Below are 20,466 nucleotides of genomic sequence, written 5' to 3' on the forward strand. Positions count from 1 at the left end.
CATTCTGCGATGCGCCAGCCATTTGAACTGCGAGTTCTGTGGAGTAGCACTCTTTGCTCAATGTGGAGAAAAGGCAATGGCGTTTCCAGAACGGCCTATAGCTCGCGCTCGCGTGGCTGAGGGCGCGGACTGGATGCAAATGCCCGACGCAGAAGCTCGCGACACGTGCATGCACGAGCGTAAATGTGAGCGGGAGCAGGGTAAGAGAAGTGGTGAAAGAAAAAGAGCTCCGAACTTCATCGTGGAAGCGCGGGAATAGCCAATAGTTGCGTCAAGAACAACAGGTGGTCGGACAGCAGGTTGACACTGGCGCGAAACAAGCGTCTGGTCACGGCGACTTTGCAGAACGATAAACAGGCGGGCGAGTTAGTGATCTAACATTGTGGCGAAACTGCGCAGATTAACCAAAACAGAATGAGAAGGAACCAAGCAGGAAAGTGCACGTCCTGTTTGATTCCTTCTTTTTTTTTGCATTTGTTAGGCTGCGCTGTTTCGCCACAATGTCGAACGACTTTCTCGTCTGCTACTGCAGAATCGACTCTAGCATGAGGTCGCATTCGACCGCCTTCAAAGCGATGGCTTTACCCATACTGTAACTGCGCTTGCTGCTGTAACTGGGACCCCCCTAGAAGAGGATCACTCGTATCATTGAGGTTGTCCGTTGAAAGAGTGCTCTTCTTTAGGCTACGGCGGGCATAATAAAGGAAGTATGTGCCAACTGGGAAGGGATCTCCTCTCCATGCCGGTATTTATGGAAAAGAAGGCGGCCCATTGACTCCCCCCCTTCCCCAATTACACCCCATTTTATGGCAGCCGTTGAACGCAGTGAAGGCATTCCAATATTAATTTTTGTACGTTTTTTCAACAGCTGAAGATTGCTGGCATGTCCTTCAATAGCCTTCCCCCCGCGCCAAGTTTTCGTCAAACACAAGTAGCAAACGTGACAAGCATGGAGCAACGTTTGTAACCTTGGGCGAGTACAAGCCCTCGTGTACACACAAGGTAAAGGGGGGGGTTGAAGTACCGCTGTCCCCTTGACTGAAACTTCTCAGCTAGATGCGGGGTGTGGAGGTGTAAAAGACGAGACCCTAGCTTCGGACCATCGAACGATGCCAATAAAGGAAATTATTTTTCGGAAGCTCCGCACTACGCTTACGCGGTCTGGATGTCTGCTCTCAACACGACGATCAGTGAATTTGTAATACCCCTACAGCTTGATAGTTTCCTGCGAAGAAAAATTGTTGCCACATTGGGCTAACAAACCCAAATTGCCAGATTTTCATATCTTGGATACATATCTTGGATTTATATTTCTTGCTTTATTTTTAAATTGGTCGTCTGTAATAGTTATTAACTGTCTTCCCTTAATTTTTCAAACGACGAGCACTCGGTACAGGAAGAGCAGAGAGAACACACCCCACGGCGCAGAATAACCACCCGAGTGTTCTCCCCACGCGCACACATACTGAAATGTCGTCACGTGATAAACTAATAGAAAAGAACCCAGCTATTAGCTGTAGCAAGCATGCCACTTGCATACAATCACCCCCATCCATAAATATGATTTATTTGGAAATAAATATACTGAACCAGGGCTTATGCCCGTATCTCCTTTACGGACAATATCCCGGGCTTCAATCCTTTCTGAAGTGAGCCAATGACTGCTTCCAGCAAGCATCTCAGTATTTATAAAGTCGGGAAAACATTTGCAGTCCCGCCAATGATTGCATAGGTGCCCTTTGATAGAGTTGCGGACGGTATTCCTGTGTTCACGAAACTTATTTCAACATCTGCCAGTCTGGAGATGTATACTTTTTGGAGGACAAACTGGTCGTGCACACCTTTCCTTCCGTACAGGCGACGAACTTATTCTGGTGTTTCGTGCTACACTCACTTCTTTTCGTGAGCAGTTTACCTGGAGAAAGAGCTACCACAGCTTGGCAGGTGCCGAGAATGCCGCGTTCAGCCGCCGCACGCTTTGTGGTGCGTTTTAGGTTGCGGCTGAGCGTTGCTGAGCATGAATCACCAGAATCCTGTACAGTGGGGCACAGGACGTCTATGTTCCGCAAAATGAAGGGGACCTGGCATAGCTGGTACATGTCCATATTATCAGCGGGAAGGAAACTGTTCACATTCGAGGCAAAGTGTAAGCCCACAGCCCAGAGTGCCAGCGTTTCTTTTTATTTACGAATGCACGTTGGATTGGTTTTTACGATAGTAAATGGAAAAACTACGCGTTAGACAAAAATGTGCGCAAGAGAGGCAACTAGAAAGCAAGCGCCAAAAAAAAAAAAGATTTCGGCTCGGCCTGTTCGAAGCAAAAAGAAAAAAAAACTGTGGTTGCTTCCTCTGTCATCGGAATCGATAAAACACGAAAGTGAATGTGCAGCGAAATCTGCGGCTGAGCATGATTTCGAGTCGGTGGCTGCCTTGTGGGTGTGGTTGGCGAGCGACGTCCTGATGGCGGCTCGCTTCAGCAAAGGTGTACTGGCGTCATTTCCGGGACGCATAAGACGCCAGTGAAATCGTGATGTATCCAGGCATAAAACACTTTCGCGTTAAAATATAAAACCCGAAAGCAAACAACCCTAAGTATAACCAGAGTCCTTCAATGCTTTTCTGGTCACGAAACTCCGGCCGAAGTTTCATTCAGGGACAAAAGCTGCCGCTAGGATCGCCCGTGTTAACGTGAAGGCTTCGCCGGCAAGCGACGACGCTTGCTGGCCGGCTGTTTCTCCGTCGGCACGCGCCTACTTTCATCTGCTCTTTATTTCCACCAGTAAAAATGCGAGCGAAGTTTTTGAGTCAGTTTTTGAGTCAGTTGTCCCGTAGCTCAGCTGTGAAACTGAGGCAAGACTACGGGTGTTACTGAGGCGCATATGTTGCAGTGTTCGTTCGTTCCGGCAAGCACCGCTACGTTCTCGCTTCGAAAAGGTGGACATCTGGCGTTTTCAATTTTTGACTAGCCTTTGCAGCCGCCTGCATGATTTGAGTGAACTAGCGCCAGAATTAAATCTGTATTCAGCCCTCGGCGCGACATGCTGCGCTGAGCAAATAGGTGTGCAAACGTACAGCACGTTGGGTTAGCGCTGTGTTTGCGCTATTTTATAGCGCGCTAATAATGTAAAATAATAATCGAGATTCCGAAAGTTAGCGTGGACAGCAGGGAAAAAAACGCTCACGAAATGGAAGCAGAATAATGGGCGCGCGGAGGGGCTAGGGTAGGAGTAAATGCTACAGTTTTGAGCTACTTTCTCGGCTGTTCTCATAGGCATAGGGTGTCAACAGATAAAAACTCGCCCGCTCAGTGCCTGTCACACCCCTCCCACCCAAACGGCAAGTTAAAAAACATTGATTGATTGATTATGATGTTTAACGTGCCGACGCTACACAGGCAATAGGGCGTGCGCCGTAGTGTAGCACTCCGGATTAATTTTAACCACTCAGGTATCTTTAACTTGCGCCGAAATCTCGAACACACAAGCGTTTTCTCTTTTCCCCTCCATCAGAAAAGCGGCTGGGAACCCGCGTCCTTGGGCTTATCAGCACAACGCCTTAGCCCCTGGGCAAGCGCGGCGAGCAAGTAAAAAAAATATATGCAGGCAAAGATAGCAATGCTCCGCTTTCCAAATTCAAAATATCTGGTTGGATAACCAAAATCACCGTAGCTGCAGTCCGATCTTTGTGCGGCGACGAAACGCGACGACGTTTAGCAGACGGATTTTCTCGTTGTGAGCGCGATCGTGGCTTGGCAGGTTTTCAAATATCCGGGGCGACGCGGAGCTTGAGCTTCTTGCGCTGCAGAAGCACAGGTTGTCCACTTATTTTGAACTCATCGGCTCGATTAATGTCCGTGGGGTCGAAATATTTCCCGAACACACGAACGGCCTTCAACTCGAAGCTGAAAGCGCCCGTCTGCTGTCGTGGAATGGCTCGCTTCCACCTGTCGCGTTGTTCGCGGTCGCTTGGGAGGCAGAACAACGATGCCTTTTCCGTTGTATTCCGATAGCCAGAGCGGCAACCAGGTACACAGCACGTCAGAGGCATGGTAGTTCACATAATTTACCCTTCGTGATGAGTTTAGAAAGCTATATCACACAACAAACACCAGCAAGCTCGCGCTCCAACGCACTGCAAATACGGCCGCCGCCGTCCAAGCCGCCTTCACCAGACTCGTAGCGCCACCGCGCGGGAGCGTTGGTCCCCATATGAAGCTCTCCCATAGCGTTACGGAGAAGTTTCGTGACCAGAAAAGCATTGAAGGACTCTGGTATAACGTACCCTTTAGTTCTAAAGGTTGCTTCCCCGCAATAATACCCTGTGTGCAGGGGTGCATCCTTTACAGGCCACTTGTTTCGTTGTGCCAGCATCATTTCCGTGACGGATATGACGTCAGTGAAATCTTTGTATCCATAATAAAACACTTTCGTCTTAAACAAAGAAGACGCGCACTGTCCAACAGCGGGCGCGCGAGCATTGTGAACGCGGGAAGGTTTAAATGAATTGAACAAACCTCCATTGCATTCATCACGGGCGAGCTAGAGGGGAGAGGAAGAACGCGAGGGGCAGAAAGGAGCGGCAGAAGACTCCGAAGGCATCAGCAGTGAAGCAAGCACATAAGCGGCCTTTTTTTTTCTTGCCCCACGGGGGTGTGTGAGGGGCATTGTAGCGTTCATTCTCTGCACTTCCGCCTCCTTCCTGCACACAAAGAGCCACGAAAAAACCCGACCAACGATAGGCCAACAGCTTCGATGTAAAAATTGTGAGACGACCTGATGCAGATTCGGTCTAGATGCGCGCTACGCCTAATTTTGTATATTTGCGTCATCCACAAACAAATCTTGCTTGCTGTCTTTAGTGTATGCATCAGCGTCGACATCAATTGCTGCTTTGGATCTCTGTAGTGTTTCTTTGCGCCCAATCGCTGAGTGACACCCGAGGGCTGCCTTCAACGCACTCCGCGCCTCTTTCGCACTGCACAGAGTGGCGAACTCCTCCTGTTCTTTTGGTCTTTCTATGCCCATTACAGCTTCCCACTTTCCGCGAGGTATTGCATCTCTTGCGCCGTTCCTGATCGCAGTGGCCGTGCACACCTTCATTCAGGCGAACGCCCGTGCGGTGAGCCTTGTACAACCCTGCCGCGCTCCCCCACCACGCAGGCGTGGAGCAGACTGACATCACGCGTCCTCTTTTCTACGCTGTATTATTAGATGCGACTGCATCTCATTCACTCGCCTTGTCCCTGCATCCGGCGTCGTCGGCGTCCGCCCCTCCCCCATTCTCCTCGCCACGCGAGCTGCGCTCTCCGCCGCTCACCCACTCTCCTCTCCGATAGCCAACACTCTCTCGCGAGGGGCATTGGATTGGATTCGATTGGATTGGATTGTGTTGCGTCATAGCCGCGGCAGACGCACTGGCGCCGGCGCGTCCCCTCACCGTTATGCGCGCTATAAAACGCGGTGCCTGCGCCGCTCCGCTCCATCGTTCCAGCGCCGTTCCTCCGCTGTCCAACGCTGCAACATGAACCCCCTATGCGTCGCATCTACACAGGGGTTCCCGCGAGGGGAGGTGGGAGTTTTTTTCCGTCCTGCACCTCTTGGCGCTCGCACTGTATGCTTTCCCTCGCCCGTTCGCTCTTGCTTCAGATCATGCACGCTTGCTTCAGAAGCTTTTGAGGCTTCAGACACGTGCACAGGTTTTTGGTGGCCGACGCTCCTAGTTGCGGCAGTATTTCACGGTTGCTGGAAGAATAACGTTAAAGGGGAATTCAAGCTAATGTGACGAACTCCCACATGTCTCTTCCTTTTGTAATTCAGCAGAGGTAATTTAATCGACTGTTTCAAAACTAGGGACCAATATTTACTCTAAAGCCAGGAAGAAGGGAGAACACGAGACACCATCCACAGCAGCTCCGTGAACTGTGGCAATACTCCAAACCAGTTTGCTTCGTAGTCTGACTTTATTGAGGCGTTCGAAATTTACGCTCACCTATTCCGCGGGTAATATGGTCTGCATTCATTTGCGCACGCTGTATACACGTTACGCCTGTCGCAATCTGTTGAAAACTGCCATGCGCACTTGCTAATGTGTCATCCCAGTCGGGGTTAGCAAACTCACCGGGACGCTGGTGCGAGATAAACGGCAATTTCGCGAAGAAATCGGTCTAGAAGAGCTAAAAAAGCTGAAAACATTGGCCACACAATGTTGGCTGCTGCGTGATAGCGTAATTTAAATACTTTTAAACCTCTCCTTAGTGTCCCGTTAACCCAAATAATGTATACCTATGGAGCTTAACAGCTTCAAGTTAAGCTCCATAGGTATACAATGCTCCGGTTATCACACTGTTTTCGTCTGGACTCAGGGCATTCGAAATTTGTTGAGAGAAAACTATGACGCAAAAAGGTTCATAATTTGCTACAGGAGCGAAAAATGTTTCAGCAAAAGAATGTGCATTCTGCGTCTGTCCGAATGCGGGTACGCGCTCAGATCTAGATATAGTCAACTAGGCCAAGGATTTGTTATCCCACACCCTCTTCGATGGCTGCCCAAAGTAACTTAGCACTTTCTGAACTACTGGGTGGTCCGGCTTGTCTGTTATCGAGGCAGCTGTATTGTGAAAGCAAACTGTGCAAGACGTATCCGAAAAGCATGCCCAACTAGAGTCACTAATTCAGCAGCAGTTGTGCACTAGTGTTCTACGAGAATTCAAGAATACATGTAATTGAAACCTACGAGCCTTGCAAAACAGACAGCAGGGACTGAAAAGGCCCCCTGGAACCACTTCTAAGAAAATGAGGGGGGTGCGGTGGGGATGGGTTGGTAGTGAGATCAGCTAGAAGCCAACGAACGAAGGAAGTCCATCGTAGAGTTCGTTCGTTCGTGCATGCATTTGCCGGGAACACAAGCACCACTCCAGCTATGCGGCTACAGCCTATGAAGGAAATATTTCTGTGCGCGATATTTTCTATATTGTTAGATATTAAACAGTTGGGATAGTACTTTACGTTATCCTAAGCATTTGAAACGCTATGCAGGTTGCCTAGTCTAGGCATGCTCTAACAAAATCTGCCAGCCAACGCCACTGACCATAACTGCTTCGCGGTTCTTACTCCTATAAAGCAAATTCAAGCACCAAGACACTTGAACCGACACATCCGTAAGTTATCAATTAAAGCTAAATAGTGCAAAGGCAAGCGCGACTACAGTGCAGACAGTTTCCAATGCTCCCGACAGTCATGACGACTCTGACCAATCAGAGGTCTCTTTCGGTGCAGAGCGTGTGTATTGCCAGATGAAGGAAGTTTTCGCAGAACTATTGCATGCGGTTTATTTTAGGGTGACGACGACTCCTTAGTGATGGCACGTATTGCAAGCAAAGCCGAATGGGTTGTTCACAACTGTATGATTGAAATAAAGCCAGCTACAGCGGCCAACGAATTCAGAGTGTGCTTCTTCGCGACACTTATCGAAGTACTTTCGTCATTTGTCCCCCGCCTTGCGTCCATGAAACTCTGTCCATCGCCGGTATCGCCTCTGTGCAGCGTAAAGGCCTGAATACATGGAGCGAATATGCGACGAAAAGTCGACGAACAACGCCCGGCGGCGTCCGCCCGACGCGCGACGGCGGAAAAAACGTCTGCCACCGATCTGCCGAGGACAGATAAATTCGCCCGGCGTCGACGGCACCGGAAGCGGCAAACAAACAGCGTACCAAAACTAGCCAATCAGGAGGTCTCGCCGCTCGCCCCCATTTCCGCCTGCTCCGCTTGTCTGCGTCGTCTGCTGGGCGTGATGTTCCCCGTTCACGCCGGTGCACACACCCGACGTGCACACAATGCAGTGGCGGTGACCTGTGCAGCTGGGAATAAGCGACTGTACATAAGCCGCTTTCGGCTACTTCACGGCCATCCAAACACCCACCCCCCGGATGCCTACCTAATGACCGTAACCATTCAGCGGAGATAGTGACAAAAGCTTCCCGCGTAGCTGGAGCAGACGATGAAGTGCAGACGATTTTTTCCCTGTGTAGCCAGACCACATTCAGATCGCCGTTTTCTTTCAACTGCGGCGGCATATGCATATCGGCAACACAACAACAAGATTAGGAACTATTTTTAAAGAATAATTTTATGCTTTTTTGAAGTATTTCATAATTTTCCAAAAAGTTGTAGTGGTATCGAGAGCTTTTTGCTTGTGATGCACTTCATTTCGCTGCATCTGCCTCATCTAGCCACACTGACAGCGACCCAGCGGCGAGGATGCGGCGGACGCCGTGTCTTCGCCCCGTGTACCGCAGCCCGACGAGCACTCGGCGCTGTGCCGCGGCGGATTTTCCGCCGGGCGGACTTCGTCGTGAAAGTTCGCTCCATGTATTCAGGCCTTAACGCGCCCGAATCATGATGGCACTTACGTGCACTGCAACGCTCTGATAGGCGCCACTTCTTCCAGTCACTCGTCGGACGTGCTAGAAGCCTTGCGCTGTCTGTACACAAAGTGGTGACATAAAACTTAACGAGTCCCCTTCCTCCTCGGTGCTACAGCGATAGCAACAATGTCGTTGCTTATAGTAACACGAGTGTTGCTATAGAAACCACCGTTATGCTTTGGGTATTTCGTGCAATTTGACATTGTAACTCCCGGTTACAGATTTGCTACTCGTTTTTTGGTTTCCCCCGGAAACCGCGAAAGAAATTCCTTTTATTTCCTCGGGCGCAACACATACACCGCTTCACTGTGATGTCGGCTGCCAGACGCGTTAGCATTTGCTGGGGAAGCCTGTCTGGGTAGCGGGGAAAACGTGAGGCAGGCTGTATTTCTTTGGAGCACACCTAACCGCGTAGAAGTGACGCCTCGTGATTACTTCAAACACATCGCTACACCTCGTAATTCCAAAAGTCCGTCCCCGTGCATTCGCCTGTCTCGTGATTTGACGGAAAAAGACGCGCGCTGGCTATGTCCCTACAACTGAATTTCACGCGCACATGTTACTGACCACAAGTATATACAGGAGCTAGTATACAGGAGTTACTTCGTGAACGATTCTCACGAGCTGCCATGATGCGCACCCCATTTAACTAGGAAGAACCGCGGAAGATGACTGGTGTGAATTGGTTCTCTTTGATTACGAAACCGAGACGCTACGTCGACGATATTCTCGTATGTAGTACAGGAAATAAATTAACTTGCGCCTTTACGAAAGGAAGCTATACACGTGCTACGAATTGCGCTATAGTGAAGGGCTGCGCACTCTTTTCGACGTCGTGGTGTCTTTAACATGCGTCGCGACACACTACAGTTTCCATTGCATTTCGCCTATAGATCAGAAAAACAGCCACCACGACAGGGAATTGAACCGCAACCTCGTGCTCAGTAGCGAAACGCCTCAGCCACCACAGCGGTGGGTAAAATTGGAAAGAGCACTGCTGAGAACTATCGTGACGCGGGCAGCTACCAGACAGAAGCGTTGTAGCGACATGACAGGCGTCGCTCTAAAATGTACATGCTTCAGTACACCCACGCCCCGTCGCTTTGGAGGCGACGTGGCGTGGTTACCATCGTACCACGTAACAGCGATTCCTGAATAATAATTTCGTTACGATTATTTCAAGTAATAATACTTCGCGATTTCGCACTCGATTCAAAGGAACCGAGTTATAAACAGAGTAATTACTTTACTAGATTAAAGCCGACAAAATGTGGTGGTCATGTCTCGATTCTTTCGGCCAATTTACGAGATATTTGTTTCAGAAGGGCTGCGCGCTCAAAGGTGGCGCCTCCTTCCCACCGCCTTCTCTGCCGATTTACTTACGGGGGATATTATGGCGCAGAACTAACTTTAACCGATTCATGCACGCCTAACCTTTCCAACCTGTATGTAAAGAAACAGTTCGGTTTTACAATTCAAAAAATCATAATCAAGATCTTGAGAACAGATAGCATAAGAACACGGCCCAAAGGAACCGTGGCAGACGTAAATGAACTAGTTCCTAAGGCAGCCGCTGAGAACGCGCGACGTTTTTAGGGGCGAAGCACCTTAGAGGCTCGGGTGTCGGCGTCTGCTGTCGTCTCAAGTGGTCGCGGTACCAAAACGCCGGGAAACTTGTTCTCCAACGCCTCGCGCTGACGCATGCTGCGGCGTGTGACACGAAGACAACTTACGGCCAGTCTGTCTCATTTGACTGCTTAAAACCGGTTCAACACAAGAGACGCTGCCACCTCCTCAGCAAGCGCGCCATTGCTTCTCCCACCGGCGCTTCTCCGGCACCCAATCAGCGCGTGCCGCGTGGCAAGAGAGAGACTTGCAATCTTTGAATACACTTGTATGCTTCGCCGCTTTCAGGTTACACGTCAGTGGAGAGTACCCGGGGAGTTATTCTTCGGCGAATTTCAGATAAACTAAAGCTCTTGACAACGGCTAAGTAGTAAAACAACAGATAACAAGATTTAAACTACAGAAAGAGTCACATACAACATTTCAGCGTTTCTTCAAGGGTCAGAGTCACAAAGAATAAACAAGGAACAAAAACAACGGGAAGATGTCTTTATTGATGTCAAAATATTCGCGCCCTGAAGTGCCTAGTTGTTGGTAAGAAAAATAAGATTCCAACCGTTGGTCCCTTTTGCGAGGCACGGTGGCGACTTCCTGGTAGCTGCTCTTTTCTCTTGTTCCTCCGCTTCTTGTCCTAATTCAAGGAAACTCCACACACATTCGCTGCACCTCTACTGAACCAGAATACATTTCATGCAGTCCAATATGTCTCGTAGTTTTTACGTTTTACACCCCCCCCCCCCCCCCAACCTCTTGCTTGCGTCCTGTCTCCCTTCGTCGGAGACCCGGATGTTGCATTAGCAGCAGCAGCCCACTAGGTCCACTGCAGGACGAAGTCCTCTCCCAAGGACCACCGCTTCTGTCCCGCGCCGCTTCAGTCCATTATTTTCCCCAGAATTTCCCTGTTTCGTCCCTCCATGGGATTAATCGCCGTCCCCTTTTTCTAGACCAGGCTCTCAGTGTTAATGGACCAGATTTGGGGGGAATCCCCAAGGTGGATTTCTCTGCCACTCTGCCACACTGGCAGTCCACCGATTGGCGTTTTGCCTAATTACGTGGCCAGCCCAAGTCAATTTTTTTCTCTTTATTTGAACGATGATGTCTTCTACTCGAGTTTGTTCCCTGATCCAGGAAGCTAGTTTCGTGTCTCTAAGTGTTACTCCGACCAATATTCGTTCCACTGCCCGTTGAGCCGACCTAAGTTTGCTTTCAAGTTGTTTAGTAATACGTCAAGTTTCGGCTCCATATGTAGTCACATCGCATTTATTTCTGAACTTGCCGCTGAATTTCCTCCATGACTGGCAGGGCAGGATCGTTTCGACCGCAGGCTTTCACATCAATCCCAAAGTGGACCGCGTTTGGACGAGCTAGAACCCGCGGCCAAGTCCCAAGCCAACGCCCGCGTAAAACCCAAATGAAATGCTGTGCGCCCGGAATGCGATGGTAGTTTAACCGAACAGACGCCGGTTTCATAGTGCGAGGAACCCAGGTTTGATTCCCACCACGGGGAGCGTTTTTTTCTTTGTCTTTCCAATCGGATGCACATGTTATTGTTCCTTACCGCTGCTAACCCGTACCCTTGAGACCTGTGGGGTGGCCCAGTGGTTAGGTTGCCGGTTTCATGGCGTAAAATCCCCGGGTTCGATTCCAGGGACCTCCTCAACCACATTTTTTCTTTAGGTTTCGGGGTTTTCGGGGTTTTCGGGGTTCCAGCAGCAGTGTGCGCCTGCCTATTTGCTCGCAGTGCGGCATTCTGTGTTCGCTTGCACGGAAGGTGTATGCTTCCGTGGGCGACGATGTTTTACATCTGCCGCTGAGGCGGACGCTTCAGATTTCATCGCTGTAGCTACAGCACAGACAAACAGAAATTAGTCCAGTGGTTCGATGTATTTTTTAAAGCGAAGCTTTGTATCTTACTGATGGTATCTGTAGTCCGCCTCAAAACAGACTGCAGGAAAGCCAACTTTCTCGGAATATGATGAGGATCGTGGGTGAAGCGACTGCTGTCATCGGAATCGAGCCTGGGTCCCTCGCTTTACGGGGCCGACGTTTAGCTGATGCGCCATTCCGACACGGTGGGAGCTTAAAGCGAAGCTTTCCATGTCTCGCTGATGGCGTCTATTGTCCACTTTAAACCCACTGCAGGAGAGAGAACTTCCACCTGGAAAGCGTACTCTGCCTCTAATATACCCTTTCACAGGTAAAGCATACTTTAGGTTTTTTTTTTTTTTTAAGCGAAGCTTTTAACAGAGGAATCTCTCACGAGAAACTTCGCGTTCAACCATCACCGTCGTCAGACGGAGAGGTGCATCAGTTTTTTATTACTCGGCTATAATCATTTTACCATTGCGTTGTTTTCTGCTCTGTGTTACTATGACAGAGGAATGGCCAATCGCCCCTCTTTGGCAACACGTACGTGTTTAAGGTATGCGTGCTTTTGCTGCTTTCGTAATTAGCATTCTCAAAATACGTCTGTAGGCCTCCGGTGGGGCGGTTGTGTCCTCTCATTACCGTAGTCATGCTCCTTTTAGGTGCGGAGTACCTTAGGACCGCACAATGTCCGCCGGCGTCCGTGCGCATAGCATTTACAATCGCAAAAAATCGCACAGGCATCGGCAGGATTCGAGCCTGTGTCTGGTAGACCAGACAGAGTTAGCGTCAGTCGTCTTGCCCATTGTGCTACGACCGTGAGTTAGCACCCGAGAGTCAAACGACTTACTACCTCGCCTGTGCCTTAGGAACTCCCAATGTCCGTCCGCGTCCATCCGTGCGCACACCACCATCAAGCGAAAATAAAGCGAAATTCGATTTTAGCCGTGAGTTAAGGTGCAACTCACGGCTCAAATCTAATGATGGTCGGGGCGCAAATCGGATGTCACTCGGGGCGCAACTTGGGTGTCATTTCGAGTCCCCGTACTCCGCACCCTCGCCATCATCCACGGAGTGGATGATGCTGCCATTTTTTTTTTCTTTGAATCGATGTTATCTCTTCGGGTTCATCCTCCTTTAAAGAACTGCCGCATATCGACTAAGATTTTCTGCTCTTTTGTTTCCTTCTTCGCCCTTGTGAGCCCATATATTCGCTATTAGCGTATAAGTGCTTCGTTGTTTCTGTAACTAGCATGCTTAAATTACTCCTTTAGGGCTCAATGCATGCCTCTAATACGTTTTAAGTCAAAGGTTACAACGCATTTACAAGGTCAAACTTTCGTTTTCTAAAGCCGAGGCTCAGCGATGGTGCAGGAGATGCTTGTTGGTTCCGCATTCTATAGGAACCAGGTTGAAACCTCAGACGCGCTGAATTTTCTCGTTGCTTCTACTTTCTTTGCCCTGTCGGCATATTTTTTAACAATAATTACGTCACTCCCACTACAGATACCGCATTTTCGCTTAGTGGGATATTTATGCTTTCGCATTAGAACAGTCAAGATACTTCCCTTATGCGTTCCTTATGACTGCTGGCTTTTGTTTCTGTATTGATTCAGAGCCACTCATTCCTAATAACATTACACCAGATACTACATACATACTGTACGCATACGCACGTGTACAGCCTCCAAAACTTTTAATAATATAGCGGGAGCGTCGACCGACCGGCATGTCAGCGCCTTATCACGATGTTCAGCAGCGAAATGGGCGAGAGTACGCGCATGCGGATAGGGCTATCTGCTGTATGAGTGTCGTCTGCTACGCTGTTTCCTTTAAGAGTGGTACACCCCCTGCCACTGCATCTGAATGACTTTATGCCCCACGCTGCTTAGCTACCTTTGGCGGTAGCTAAACGGCCTTGCAACATAAGAAAAACAGGGGGTGTGTTGCCCTGAGAAGAACAGCGGAGCAGACGACACTCCCAGAACAGATAGTTGCTATGTGGGTGCGCGTACCCTCGCCTATTTTGCCGGTCGACACCGTGATAAGGCGCTGACATGCCTATCGGTCGTCGCTCCAGCTATATCATTAAAAATTTAGGAGGCTGTACGTATGTACACCCACACACACACACGGACATATACATGCGCGCACACACACACGCACGGACAGACACACACATGTACACACACACACACATGTACACACACATGTACTCACATAAACACACGCATACATAGATACATACCTACAGGCATACATACATACGCACATGTATACATACATACCTATATACGTACATATGCACACATAGAACACACATACGTACATACAAACTTACATCATTTATCAGAAAAGAAGTTGCAAGGTGTAGTTAGTAACGCGTTACCAATTCCATTCAGACACAATAAATGGGTATTATTCAGTCAGTTGCTATGTCTTTTGAATAGTCAAGGCCTTGAAAGCGCTTCCATGTTAAACCACAAGGTGGCGGTAGGTCTGAGCTTAGTAGCGCATTTTGCATAATGTTGGCGGTTTAGTACGAAGTTACACAAGTCGCCAGATTGACGCAGGCACTGATAAGAAAAATTCCTGTGCTAAGGCAGAATAAAAAATAACAATGAAATAAATTTTATATAGGAAACACAGTGACCATGCATTATCGACAAGTCATGTCTTCCAAAGCCAGAGATTCCGTCAAACACGATCCCATCGAGGCACACTCGTCAACACACTATATCGTTTGCGAATGAGAAACATGCGAAACAGTTGCTTCAAGAAGACCGTAGTATTGCTTCAGTGCATAATACAAAAAGAGCTGAAGTTTATTACGGGTGTACGTGAGCAAATTTTACGGATAAATTTTATTAAACGAAAAGTTATTGTGAACATGGGTCCTCACTTCCTAACAAAGGACCAGAAAGGAGTCGCATGAGCAATTGCTTCTCAGTTGAAAAGGACCAGAATCGATTCCACATTTGTGTTAAAAGTTACTGCCGGCTAATTGTTTGTTCACCTTTGTGACGGTGATCACGGTGTCGGCCGAGACTTGCCCAAGCCATTGTTTGTGAACCCACTCGCTCGTGGGAAAATGGTCGCATTTACAGTCCCTCCGGACATTTTATCTTTTAAAGGCTGTTAATTTTTACTCTCAAAATCAGAAAAACGGCGATGTGAACGCCGTCGACATGCGATCAGATTCACGGACGTCATAAAGTCATTTCCACGCCGCGCTCAGGGATTGTTCCGCAGAACCTATATTTCTCCTTGCAGCGTGCTTTGACATCGTTCAGAAATGAGCCGCAATGGAGGTGATCAGGGGCATCGCTAGGTTCATGTACTGCTGCTGTCTGTAGTTACCACTGAAAACAATGCGGGTGAGTAGGAGTGGCCGCGCAGGCCATCTGATCGGAGGTGACGTTTTGTCTACAAGGCATCACGTCGCCCGCACTGGTCGCGTGGTCATACAAGTGCCAAAAGAAACGGAGAGAGCCTCAGAGGGCTTACAGATTTGGATAAAAAAGAATATGAAGCAGCGGCACACACGCCGATCAAGCCTGCTACAAAAAGACTTCTATGGACAAAGTATTTGATCCTTGAGAAATTAAGCACTGGGAGGAGGCGCTGCGAGGTTCATTTGGGTCCCGGTACACCGGGCTTTCGAACGGAGGTTAGCAGGGTCCGCCACGGAAGCACGATGAGGAAATGGTAGCGACATCTTTGCCTCGTGGCAAAGTAATCGCATAGTAATGCGACTGCATTTACGAAATGGCGAGTCTTGAATAATTGCATATGAACAGGCGTCTTCCACGTGACGATGCACAAACGTACCCCGCCACAGTTCATGCACGCAAGAAGCGCATACGTCCCGTGTGGACCTGTTCAGAACACATACTTTGTTGTCACAACTCCCGGTGACAACCGCAACTAGCACCTCCTGCAAAATTCTCGAAAGCCTTGTCACGAAGCACTTATTGACAAGCAACGCGTCAAAGTTGCAGGACGTGCCGCGGTTGTTCAGCTGCTTTTTCCCAGGCGACAGGAGACCAGCGCAGGAAAGTAAGGACTCTCACATTGCTGGGCCGTGGCGGCGGCTCATCTTCATCCCTTTTTGCCCAGCTTTATCCCTCCACAGAATATCGAATTCAACTTCTTTATTGGCTAGTGAGAGATATCTAGTGTGCCAGCAAATAAAATTATGCTGGTACTTTTTTTTTTTTTTTTTTGCAACCGTCAACAGTGGACGCGGGAACCGCCAGTTCTGAATCTGCAGCCGCAGTGGATATGAATGACGGAACGCCTTTCTATGCGCGTCAATACGAAGTAAGACCTTGATTGTACAATGGAAATCAAAGCGGCAATGTATATACCTCTGGATAGCACATTTCCGCTCCCCTTCAGCACGCCCTGCCAGGCTTTAATCGACCAGATTTAGGGCAGATCCCCAAGAGGCAGTAACCATCTCGACAAGGAGGAATGGTTCTTCAACTCTCAAGTTTCTGAGAAAGCTGTATAGCGCTTGTGTGTAGCTGTACGGTTTCATTTTAAGGTGAACGCCAAATTTTTCTTCGTAGTCGTGCCAGCTCTTGCAGACAAAAAAGTGCTAAATCCTTCAGGCCGTATAGAGCGCGCTCTGAATCTCAAGCGGCTATACGCTCGCTTTATGCACGCCACAGGAATAGTTTTTCAGTGCATTGATTGAACTCCTGTAGCTTTCGTTACAATATTTTCATTATATTTGGCTACCATAAACTGTTTGTTCTTTCCGTGCTGAGTTGAATGAGACGTCGATCATGTTTTCATAAACAGCGCGTAATGGGCTTAAGAAGTACGACGAAGTAAGTATGTCTCTGGGATAATTTTTTAGACGGCGCACCACTGATTGTGTTATTGTTGGTTGGTTCAGAGCCCAAGATGCGCTGTCAGACACGCATAAAGTAGCGTGTAGATGGAGGCAAATTTTACGACATCTCTGCGTGCAATTTCATACCCACCTCCTAGGTGACCGTATGCCCTTCTCAACCAAATACGATATCACATATCAAGAATCACGGTATCTTGGGGCCCCTAAAAAGGAGAACGTATAAGCAGGCGCGGTGGCACAGCCAACCTGAACAGTCCAGACGACCTTCATGGCGGCCGTGACGGAAGTGGACGCGTTTCGCCGGACGTCAGTCTCGCAGACGAAGGTGACGTTGTTGCAGACGGCCTGCAAGCACATCTCAGCCGCCCGGTCGAGCAGCGCCTCTGTCACCGTCGGCATGAAGTCCATCTCCAGGTTCTCTAGCGAGCAACTGGGCATGCCCACGCGGAATTCCAGGCTGCGCTGGAAATATGTGGGCGACGGAAGGCCTGCACGGGAGCGTCAAGAGCCGACGCTGTGCCAAGGCGCTCAGCCACAATAGCACCACTAATGACATAGGCAAACATTGTTCTCATAAATACGAAGGGAAGGAGTCGGTGTAGAGATGAAAGAGGCGCTTTGCATAGGCTCCCACCATTCGAACAAAACATACATGCCAGTGCACTGGCCAAGGAAAAGGGTTGCGGCCACTGGTTAGCTGCTGTCTTTCGATCGCCGTAATGTGCGCCGATATCTAGATAGCGGACCACATCAAACAAGCCGAAAGTGACGAAAACCTCAAAGGGAAACGTGAAACAAGAAAGGGCTTTTGGTCGCGACGCTTGTTTCACCCAGCTTTGCGGGAAGCGTGGTTCGATTTTGTGCCAATCTGTAGAAAGCCGAGTACTCTCTTGAGCAACAGAGCGCACTGGTTACTTCCGAAAAGCTAAGGCTATTAGGTGCTTCTCCTCCAGCGCTGACTGCAGCAAGATTTAGAGCAGCTTTGGCGTTGATGAGTGTCCACGGTAGTTTTTGGTCTCTTACTCTTTGCAAAAGAGTATTCTTTGCAAAACATTTCCAGGCGTGAGGCGGTGTTTCCGGATACAAAAGCGCACAGCTTTGAACTAACGGCGTTAGTAACTGAAGAAAACGTATGTCTAGTTTTACTTCATCGGCCGTTTAAATTGCGGTAAATCCTAGCACGCGTTTTGGGATTCAGCGTTAAAAACTAACTCGGCTCTTGTTCGAGTTGCTTTGGCAGAAGACTGCATACGCAACAGCTCTTGACTAGCACCGTGGTGAATCTGAACGGAACGGTTACCTCCATTTCGTTGCTTCGGTACTCTCTAGGCTCGTTAAAAGCGTGAAATCGCAGGCTGCACTTCTACCGCTCAGCTGTCAAGAGGATATTCTGCCTTAGTACGTTGCTATAACCAAAAACTCGCGCCGCAAATTTTCCCAGCTGCGACTCCGAATAGGGACCGAGAGGGCGCCCTTCGTTTAAACTGCGTCTTGCGTTTGTTCTTGGTACAATTGGAAACCGAAGGGGTCGCCCGCGAAAGGCGCGTTCAGAGAGGGCAGACGTGTTCGCGGTCTTCGGAAGCGTCGAGAAATCTGATAATGTATTCAAGGTTTGTCATATGGAGCAACTGCATTACCGCCGTGGACCAGCGGTGCGTCAAGCCTAAACCGATCTAGCTGAACAATGTCGCCGTGCGCTTGTGCAAACCGTGAAGGCCGGAACTGAGTTTGCGCGTGGTGTTCGAAAATGCCTTTTGCTCTGCTTGTACCGCGTGCGACTATTTGTGGTTTCAACGTCACCCTTTCACCCGTAGCCGCGCTGAAACTTCGCAGTACACCACGTGACCGCATTGCAATTTTAGTACAGTGGAACCCCGCTGGTACGTCCCCGCAACTTACGACGACCCGCTTCTTCCGACGGATAGCCGCGGTCCCGGAAACCTCCCCATAGAAACAATGCATTAAAAACCCCGATGATATGACGCTCGGGTGCATGCCGTTCGGTTTATACGACGGACCGTGACGCTGATAAACCGGCGTTTTTTTTTCATATTTTACACCGCTTCGCCGTCCCATCCCGATCTTTATTCTTAACCCCCGTTTGACGCTGCTTGATGTGCAAATGTCCGCAGGCGGGCCAGACCACTTGCTGAACAGACGAAAGCAAGCAGGCGGATACTCGTGAGCGGGAGTTAACCTGCGACGGCCCCACGCGGCAGCACTACGCCAACGCGCCAACCGCGAGAAGTCGAAGTTCAGGTAGCAGGCGGACCGTGAATTTGAAGCTCCCATCTAGCCGCCAACGAACGCGAAAACACATACGACACAACCCCACAGCGATGACCGAACAGCCGTTTTTCGTGCCCGCTCGATCCAAGTTTCTTCCTTCGCTACCTTCAATTCTTACGCGTTAGTCTGAGCTTCCTTCATTTTTAACTTGGGATTTCAGAGAAAGGTTCGCAAATCACGGGAGAACGCGCTAAATATAGTAGTTTAAATGAGTTCTTCGCCCAACTGTTGCGTGAGACCGTCTACTAGGCCGGCATTTACCCGCACCCCAGTCGTACGATACCCCGGTCATATGACGCTTTCTCGCGGTCCCTTGAAAGTCGTATTATCGGGGTTTCCATGTATCGAGTTGAAATTTGAAATGCAAGAACGTCTGAAAATCGTTGTGCGCCTTTCTTTGTTCAGTCACAGAACAGCACGGTGTAAGATACACTTTTAGGTGTGGACACAGCTGTTAAAAAAGCTGTCAAATAAAGTTGGTGGCGCCACGCGTAGACCTTCGATTGAAAGGTCATCCGGTGGCACAACTCATCACTTCCCAGCGTTGTAGACTTCACGAGGCTTCACCAACGACTGTCCGGAGCAAGGTGCTTCGCATGCACCACAGGCATGCGCGTAACGCAACGTTGTGTAAGCGCACCGTGTTAGCTCACCCAGCGCGATCTAAACGAGTAATTATACCTCATTGTTAAAACATCTGCGAGAGTGCAAACGTCCCAAGTTTATTTAGACCCGCGCCGAAGCACCTCGATCTGAACATTGGGCACCGCCAGCGAGTTCGACAACATCGCTTCGTCTCTGCTGCTCCGTGCATGAACTTATCGAAGTTGTGCAACGTCATTCACGACGAAGAAATAGCGTACTCGCCGCTAGTCCAACCCATTCCGGGAATTCAGCTGCTTTCCTTGTATTTCGGGGCGCTGTTACGGCAGCGCGCGCTTCGTTTTTGCCGCTGCTGGTGCTGTTGCCAAAGGGCAAAATCGACGGCACTGCATCGTTTGCGAGCACGCATCTCCGACGTTCAGTAGTACGTACTTCCTCTCCAAGCTCTGAAAAGTACCGTTTCGCATTACCGCGCTCTCAGAGAAATGCCGTCTGCAAGTAATATCATTGTCAGCGGGATCTTCATCCACTCGTTTAGGATCGCAGGGAACGTTATATAATGTCACGTTTTCGTGCCAGCTGCGCGTACCGGTGTTGAAGCCCTCTATGACACGTTTTCACCCCATTTTGTCGTTGTGCAAGCATAAAATCCCACTTGCGTGAGGGTTCAACAAATACCGCGGCACATATTCACCTCGGTTTAGTGTTTAAATGATCTTTTGACAGCTACCGACTCAAAACACCGGTCGAGAATACGTTGAACCACTGCGGTGAGCGCACATGCTTTCGCACG

General features: G+C 49.3%; 1 protein-coding gene across 1 annotated transcript in view; it reads right to left on the reverse strand.

Annotated features, from left to right (window-relative positions):
• Positions 1 to 20,466, reverse strand: part of LOC144156175 (sushi, von Willebrand factor type A, EGF and pentraxin domain-containing protein 1-like) — a 112,384-nt gene that overhangs the window by 27,908 nt on the left and 64,010 nt on the right. Inside the window, exon 31 of the mRNA XM_077688036.1 lies at positions 17,028 to 17,269. Within this exon, the coding sequence (XP_077544162.1) occupies positions 17,028 to 17,269 (242 nt within the window). The remainder of the gene's footprint in view (positions 1 to 17,027; positions 17,270 to 20,466) is intronic.

Source organism: Haemaphysalis longicornis, unplaced genomic scaffold (genome assembly GCF_048455015.1).
Source record: "Haemaphysalis longicornis isolate Haplotype H1 unplaced genomic scaffold, Haemaphysalis longicornis Haplotype H1 scaffold_1, whole genome shotgun sequence".
In the NCBI taxonomy this organism is placed as follows: domain Eukaryota; kingdom Metazoa; phylum Arthropoda; class Arachnida; order Ixodida; family Ixodidae; genus Haemaphysalis; species Haemaphysalis longicornis.